Source organism: Triticum dicoccoides, chromosome 3B (assembly GCF_002162155.2).
Source record: "Triticum dicoccoides isolate Atlit2015 ecotype Zavitan chromosome 3B, WEW_v2.0, whole genome shotgun sequence".
NCBI lineage: Eukaryota > Viridiplantae > Streptophyta > Magnoliopsida > Poales > Poaceae > Triticum > Triticum dicoccoides.
In genome coordinates this window covers 805063589-805071906 of record NC_041385.1, presented here as the reverse complement: position 1 = coordinate 805071906, position 8318 = coordinate 805063589, and the positions used below count along the sequence as shown (strand labels likewise).

At 45.1% G+C, this 8318-nt stretch overlaps 1 protein-coding gene and 1 pseudogene across 1 annotated transcript; one reads left to right on the top strand and one right to left on the bottom strand.

Annotated features, from left to right (window-relative positions):
• Nucleotides 1-1027: 1027 nt before the first annotated feature.
• On the bottom strand, nt 1028-3153 carry LOC119280101 (annotated as a pseudogene).
• Nucleotides 3154-4505: 1352 nt separating this feature from the next.
• Nucleotides 4506-7036, top strand: LOC119282355. The gene is made up of 9 exons (XM_037562608.1): nt 4506-4586; nt 4704-4769; nt 5237-5317; nt 5402-5455; nt 6188-6256; nt 6346-6408; nt 6529-6611; nt 6681-6746; nt 6837-7036. Exons 1-9 carry the CDS (start codon nt 4524-4526, stop codon nt 6865-6867), a joined length of 576 nt encoding a protein of 191 aa, XP_037418505.1. The 5' UTR covers nt 4506-4523; the 3' UTR covers nt 6868-7036.
• The last annotated feature ends 1282 nt before the right edge of the window (nt 7037-8318 follow it).

Sequence of the window (8318 nt, the reverse complement as noted above, 5' to 3'; positions counted from 1 at the left end):
CCTAATTTAACCGACCTCATCCGGGTCTCGAATCAAATGTACCACAGCTCAAAGAGCCGCAAATCTAAAGATATACTCCCTCCGTTCCTAAATATAAGTCTCTTTAGAGATTCTATTATAAACCACATACGGATGTATATAGATGCATTTTAAGTGTAGATTCATTCATTTTGCTCCGTATGTAGTACATCTAGTGAAATCCCTACAAAGACTTATATTTAGGAACGGAGGGAGTACTAAAGAGCCGCAGCTTTCTTTGCTTCAACCTTCCGCCCTAACATATCAAGTGCCCATTGCCCTGAACATTAGTACAAGAGACGACTTTGAATATATCTTCCGCCCTAAAGATATATTCAGTGTTCTGCTTGCTTCAAGCTCTGAAAACAACACGGACGCCACAACACATGATAGTGAGGATTTACTGAACCACACGTGCAGCATTTAAAAGGTGTGCATTACCACATCATCATTTATCTAAAATATGATGGCCACCTATAGTTTAGTAGTATATCATAGAGAAAAGCATACATGTATTTTAGAGCTGGAAGGAATCACAGAAGCATGAGCATTGCTCGTAGACTATAAATCCAAAGCCACGAAAAATCTCAAGAACTAAATGAAGTTGGTCTGACATAGCTTCTAGCTGAGTAGCCAAGGTCTAGGATCTGAACCTCGGGCTAGTGATAACGGCAGAATCCAAGTCATTCCAATGGCACAATGGATCTGAATCAATGAACAACGCTGACGATGGATCCCTACATCACAATGAACAGATGCAGATGTTTCAGTCGGGACTGGGGGTGCATCAAGAACTTAGGAATTTGAGCAAATGTGGGTTGATGGAGATGTGAGGAAGCATGTATAACTGGTTACTACCTTGTACTCCCTCCGTTCCTAAATATTTGTCTTTCTAGACATTTCAAATGGACTACCACATACGAATATATGTAGACATATTTTAGAGTGTAGATTCACTCATTTTGGTCCGTATGTAGTCACTTGTTGAAATGTCTAGAAAGACAAATATTTAGGAACGGAGGGAGTAGAACTTGTGCTAGGATCTAGACAACACCGGCTTCTAAAGGTCTTCAGGGTGCTGAGCTGCAGGTCTTCAGGGTTTATAATGCTGGCCACGATTTTCAGCCTCTCTGTGTAGGGCATGTTGTTGTCCCCCGGGAACCCCTTGACCTTCTTCGTTTCCTCATTCATCACACTCTGCATAACCATGCACTCATCAGAAATTTGTTCAGGCGTACTCAAAATGGGTTATATTATGATGCCATGGAAATGCAATTAATTTGGCTTACCTTGATGCTGTCCTTGAGTCGAGGAGAAATCTCCTTGTCAAAGCTGTCGAATATCTTCAAATACAGGACCGGGCTTACACCATCGCCGTCGTTCTCACTGAACATGGTAGTGGGATAGGTAGGCAACTGTACATATCATTTATTAACCTCTTAAGCTCAGACTAACAAATCATTTTTCTCAAAAAAATGTACTAAACAATCAACACTACTTGGTTAAGTAGGTGAAGAAACATGAGAAAATTACTTGAACGCTCACAATGAGAAGCGAAGGGAAGGAGTCATGTGGATTATTCAGCGACGGGAGCGCAATGTGGCACACCTTCCTTGCGCGGGCAAACATGTCTGCTTCAATCGGGGTGTAGGGGGAGTAGTTTGGGGCTAGAGATTTCCTATTGTCTCTGCAATCAATTTCGAAAGATTCAATCAGCCATCCTGAAGAAATACACAGTGGATGAATGCATATCAGGAGTCTCAGTAACATTGCTTCTTACTTGAAGAAGCCTTCCCCCCTCTGACTCTGAACACCGACGGCTTGAGGACCGACCAGCAGCCTTCCGAAGGTTTTTCGTCGGTCGAATACGGCAGCCTCAGGCCCACTCTCGGCGGGTACAGGTACTTCGCCGAGCCAGCTGAATTTATCGTCAGTTTTGTCAGCAAAGCATAAACGAAATGCTGATGAACAATTTAAATGGTACTGCTGGATAAGTAGATGAAAGTGCTGTTATTGACTCACTCATTTCGGTCATTTCATCCCCTCGTACGATCTTCTCCGGAAGGAGAGCCCGACGATGGCCGATTTCTTCCTCGGGTGGTGCGGGCTGAACCTGGCGACTGACATCCTCTAGACCTTGTAGCTCGGGACCAAGCCCGGGAAAGGCCAAGGCGAGCACGATGCCACGATCTGCCGTTCTTTCAGGCTACCAACAACAACAGGAGCAGTAGCATCCGGATCTTCGCTTTTCATCGGGGGTCGGAGGAGTCACCCTGGCACGCCTCCACGTCCACCAAGCACACCGCGTCCTTGCACGGCGACGAGTTTGTGCCGCCAGCGACGTCTTCCGGGAGACAGGGAGAGGATCTGGATTTACACGGATGGGGAGCATCTGATGCTGAGTACACTGCGATCCTGAAACTGCACTCCAGGGCATGAGAAACCGGGCGAGCAGAATACCTCCACTGACGCTGGAGTAATCATTGTCGTCCTTGGAGCCGGCCTAGTCTCCCAACATGTTGAAGGAGTCGTACCACGCCTCATCGCAGATCACTGCAAAAACAAAACAAAAATCAGGGGTCTAGTCGAGCAGGTCGGCACCGGCTGGAGAAAATGAGGCAAACAAACAACAGCGGCATCTCCAGCTAAATCAAAGGAGAAATCTCTACTACCTGGTGGCTGGTGCTTGATGGATGCAAAACTGGGTGGATGGATCTCGCAGCTGGCGGACGGCCATCCTTCAACCTGGCTCGGCTTGTGAGGATGGCGGTGATGGTTGTCAGCCCGCGTGGCCTAGGCTACGGGGTGAAAACAGTGTCACGACGCACGAGGACAGTGAGGCACGGGCGCTCTGGTTGGGGCTCGACAGTGTTGAGCAGCCTGGATCTGAGAGAGATGGTGCCACAGAGAGGAGATTAGTGATCACGGCGCCCAACCGTGGCCTGGGGCAAGGCCTTGACCGGCGTGCGTGGGCTGGCGGCGGCGCATGGAGAGCAGGCAACGTGCCTTGGCCGGCGGCACCTGTAGGGTTGGTGCCGTCGCGGAGGAGCGGTTGTGCGAGGACCGGAGGAGGTGGGGAATGGGGTGCGGAGTGCGGAGAGGCCGGCGGCGGACACGTCTCGGCGCAGCGTGCATCCTGCTGTCCCTCGTCTCTTCCCTTGTGCGGCGGCTAGGGTTTGCGGAGGGAGAGCAGCCTCGTTTGTGCGAGGGGGCTTCGCTCCCTGGTTCGTGCGATGGGTTGTCGGTCGATTTTTTTTCTTAGGTGCGAGGGGATCGTCGAAGGTGGGAGGAGGACGAGAAAAAACCTACGAAGGTTAACCTACGAAAAAAACCCGGACGAAAGTGGTGGGACGAAAATTGACCGGCGGAAACTACCAACTGCTTCATTAGGAGTAGAGAAAAACGGTTCAAAATTGGACGCATGGTTTAAGAGATAAGATGATTTGAATGAACAGCTGTACGAAAAAAGAAATTTTTAAAATGCGACAAGTGACGCGTATACAGTGAGCCATTTTCGCAACCTGTGGTGGGAGAGAACTTTGAAAGGAGTAATTTTCAATTAATGATTTCCTCTTGTACCACTAAACGAGCATCGCCCGAAAGCCTAACTTTTTGTACCGGCTATAGCAATTTAACGCTAACCCAAAAGAACCGTTAATGACCTAATGGACTATTAGCGCTAAAATTTGAGCCCAATTCCGTGCGGCCCGGTTTCCATCTAACCTAGCCGTACCGAACCCCTCCACAGCCCAAAATCGTATTGCCATGACGGCTGGCGGCTGCGAGCCTGCGACTAAGCAGCGACGGCGACGGCTGGTTGACTCGCTCCGTCTCCCGGCGACGCCCTCGTCGCCTCCGTGCCCCGGCGACATCCTCTCTCGCGGCGTCGCCTTTCCCATCGACGGCCCCTATCCCGGCGACTCCCTCGACGCCTCCTTCCCCGACGCTCTCTCCCCCGGTGAGGGCCCGCCCCCTCTCCCGGCGAAGGGCCTTCTACGACGCCCCCTCTCCCGCCATGACCCAGAAGACGCCATCGACAGGCAACTCTTTTGTTCTCAAATTTGTCCTCTTATCAATTATCTCATTGATCCACTGACCACTGAGGATGTATGCATTGTAAATCTGATAAAGACAGGCTGTCTCTCTGCTCTCTCGGAGCTTGTTCTGAATAAGATTACAATTTAGGAGCTTATAATACGGTTAGGCTTGTAATGTATGTGATCTGGTTACAATATAGGCGCAGATGTCATATATGATACCCGATTCTATGATTAACTATGTTTTTGAGGCTAAACGGTAGGGGTTCTGTCTTTTCATTAACATTAAGATAAAGAATCAAGTGGTTACAGCCTAATGAGAGAGGGATAGGGGAGGTAGGGTTCCAGCAGCCAGAAGTAGCTCTGGCTTTACATCAGTTTCGGCTGAGCTTCATTATTTGGTTGAAGTTATGGAACACACTTATTTGACGCATTGTTGCTGCTTGAAAGTTTACGCCATATCTCCGGATGCTTGCAGCCAGGTTGGAGTCGACCCACGTCTCTGACGGCTTCTGCGCCCCCCAGTTTGAGGTCGTTTCATCGCTTTAAGTTCTTGCCTTTTCGATTTCTAGCCCATGATTAATCAGGATTAAAACCTGATGTTGTTGCTGTGCTGTTCTTTATGGTTTCTTGTTGGTGACCATGCAGCTCCCAGAGCCCCTGACAGGGAAAATCTGGACACTGGATGACTTCGAGGCCAGCCCTGCTTTGCTGGTCAGTGATTTTTTTTTTGGTTAATCTGCGCAGTAGATGCACAGTTCACTTTAATGACGACTGAAAAAAAATAAAACGTGCATGATTTCTGTTCAGCACTCGTTACCTTCAGTTAGACTTGGGGGCAGTGGTTGTGCACTCGCAATTCACTCGTTGGCTATCTTTCTGCTCGTCCAATTGGGGTGTCTAATAGATATTTAGTGGCAACGTTATATCAATTTACCGTTAGACATTTCCATAAAGGGAAATTTCGCCGCAACTTGTGAAAGGGACTTAGAAGGAAGATATTCGCCACGTAGCAACTCTTGCCACATCCCAGCTTAATTGAAATGTTTGACTAGCCGGTTGGTTAGTAAACATTTGTTTTTCAAGTGTCATATATCTACTCAGATGTACAAACAGACGCAGGCTCGTTCTTATTTTTCGCTGACTAACCAACTCATTCATCAACTTTGTCTTTCTTTCAGGTTATGTTCATATGCAATCACTGTCCGTTTGTAAAACATCTGAAAAGTGATATTGTTAAGCTCACTTCATTTTACATCGAGGTAAGCACATTGGAAGACAACCTGAAAATTTCTTTTCAATTTGTGCTTTTAGCCTTAAATTGACATTGATACAATGCAATGTAGAAAGGACTTGCTTCTATCGCCATATCCTCAAATTCAATTGTCACATATCCCAAGGTTAGGCTTTACAACTTACAACCAGCAAGCATAAATAGCTTTTAGTTCCTTTCTATGCACTTTAACCAGGGCGTTTCTTCCAGAGAACTTAAAAGGATTTTGTCAGAAAATTCATATTACTTTAATTTATGATTAAAGCAATCCAGCTAATAAAATGATTATAGTTAACTTGACTAATGTGGTGAACTAACATGCTCCCATTTCAGAAGAAACAAATAACTATGTTGAGCTTTGCAATAAAAAAAACTTATTCTGTACTTTCTTTCTAATTCAGTTTTTTTTAATTGAATTGCATTACATGATGCATTTGTTAATCTGCAAACTGTCTAATCTTTGATATTATTTAAAATGACTCACTACTATCTTGGATAAATAGTACTTTTACCACATATATATCTATGTTGTTGTAGTAGTCTCTTAACTTACTCGTTAGTTTGTCCGTCTCAGTTCAAGTTGCCATACATATTTGTAAGGATTGCTGTAGTAAACATTCAGTTAGGGAGATGCTTCGTTTTGTTCTTTGCTTGTTGGAGTTATGTATTGTGATGCTTTTTGTCTAGCTCTGTGCAGGTGTTTTTACATTAAAATCCCTGAACGATTTTGTGCTATCAAAGTAGGTGGATTGGTCTGTGGTGCTCACTAAACCTGCTATTGGACATGTTATTCCAATATGGTTGATGCAACTTGTCATGTTTTCCCCTTCGTACACAAATTAATCTTGTGACTCTGCAGGATGGTCCCGAGTACATGGCTGAGGAGGCAAAATTGTTTAAGTACTCTTTTCCTTATTTGTATGATGAGGTCTGCCCACTATATTTGCTTCCTGATGCAGTCCCTGTGATCTCTCCAACTCTTTGCTTACTTTTGATTGTTACTACTGGACCTTGCAGTCCCAAGAAGTTGCTAAGGCTTTTCGAGCAGTTTGCACACCAGAGTTCTACTTGTTCAAAAAGGTAACACCATCAACTCGGATGTTCATGATTTATGAATTCATGAGGCTTATATGTCCAGTGTCTTGGCTTTCTTGTATCACGTTGTGCCTGATTTCTTGTTTTATCTAAACTTTGTGCCAGGATGAGCAAAGGAAATTTGAACTTTTTTACCACGGGCAGTTTGATGATTCAAGACCCAGTAACAATGTGCCAGTCACTGGAAGGTACATATTGTAAAACCGATGCACAAACACTCCATGTTACCCTGTGCTCTTACTCATTTCAATTTGTAGGGATTTAAGCCGTGCAATCGACTGTGTACTTAGTGGCCAAGAATTGCCTTTCTACCAAAAACGAAGGTATGTCTAGTCAAGTAGAGTCTGAGCATGTTTTCACATGTCTTCAATTCACTTTGTTTGTTTCCAAAAAAATGTTTTCTGTTCCTGTAGTGTCGAGTGCAGCATCAAGTGGCACAAGTGAACTCAAACCAGTAATATCATCAGCAATTGGACAAGAAGCTGAGCAACTGAGCAAGCAGTACTTCCGTGCAAACTTTCTCAGCTCATCGTGTTAAAATTTGCAATAGACTTAGCTAGTGTACTTTTTTTGTACAATGAATGAAAGAAATTTGTCCATCTTATTCTATTAAACTGAAACACCTAATACAAGTACACTGTTACACCTTATACTGGATGTTTGCTTTGTTCATAAATATTTCAGAAAGCAAATGAAATTTACACATGTATAAAGTAATAATATCTGTAGAAATCGTTGAACCAGTACTTGCCGTATAGTCCCTGGGGACGCCCTGGATAGAAGATGACGGTGAGTCATGATGTTGTGGGCCTGTGTGAGGCCGTGGTCCTCGGTGGCGTCGATCTTGATGAGCACCACCTCCAGGGTGAAACTCCATTGTACCTAGCAAACTGTTCTAGACATGCAGCAGAGGCAGGATAGTATGGTCTTGGTTGAGGACATAGGATGAGGAGGTGCGCGCAGATGAAGAAGACAGTGCCATGGGATGCACGTCCATGGCAACCGCCCTCCTTGGTGGTGGATCGTGTGCAAGGGGGAGGGGCGAGAACGAGGGAAGCGGCACCTCTGGTTGCGGTGACTGCCGGAAAAGATGGCAGACGGAGGCATGTGTGAAGATGGGAGCCGATCGATAGTTTGGGTTTGTGTGAAGATACCTTTTGGGGGACCTTTCCCGGTCAGTTCTCGTGCGTATTGGTTTCAGGGTTTTTCTGCAACTGTGTGTGCGAAGGGTGATGAAAAAAGCCCAGCAAAGGGGAGCAGGTGTATGAACCGGCGAAGGAAGATTCCCTCAAAAAAAAAAACCGGCGAAGGAAGATTGTCAGAGGAAGGAGGACGTAAGAGAGGAAATGGAATGTTTCCTTTTTTGAGGTAGTATATATAGAGATAGAGATAATGAACTCAAAATCTCAAACACTTGCATGTCTAACTTCACAACATAGAATGAACCTAAACATATCTTAAAATTCATATATTGAGTTCTGTTTTGAACTTCATAAGTATTTTTTTTAACTATTGTTCACTTCCATGCCATTTCGTGACTCCATAGTGTCGGTCCCTGTATTTTCTACACTAAATTAGTTTTTTCTAGGGCTCTACACTTTGTAGCCACTATTACCAACAATGTCTCTTGGTGAGGACTAGGTCGCTAGAAAAGATGATTCCATCGTAGTGGGAGGTGGGCCTTTTACCTTCAGCGAGCACCCTATGTTGGGCCTTTTACCTTTAGCGAGCACCCTCCAAGCATCAAGTAGAGGAGGTGGGGTGTCAAGAGTAGCATCCAGTATTGGAGTCTTTTGCTGTCAGGGGAGGCACTTTCATTACTTACATTAGCTGAGGATCTGAATATTAATACGACAAATATTGTTTTGTTCCACAATTTTACCTTTTTGTTTCAA

Excerpts from the sequence above, each read along its gene's own strand:
- LOC119282355 (XM_037562608.1), top strand. The coding sequence starts at position 4,524 with ATGCTTGCAGCCAGGTTGGAGTCGACCCACGTCTCTGACGGCTTCTGC. Across the intron at positions 4,770-5,236 it reads AGGCCAGCCCTGCTTTGCTG|GTTATGTTCATATGCAATCA; the intron begins GTCAGTGATTTT and ends TCTTTCTTTCAG. Across the intron at positions 6,257-6,345 it reads TTCCTTATTTGTATGATGAG|TCCCAAGAAGTTGCTAAGGC; the intron begins GTCTGCCCACTA and ends TGGACCTTGCAG.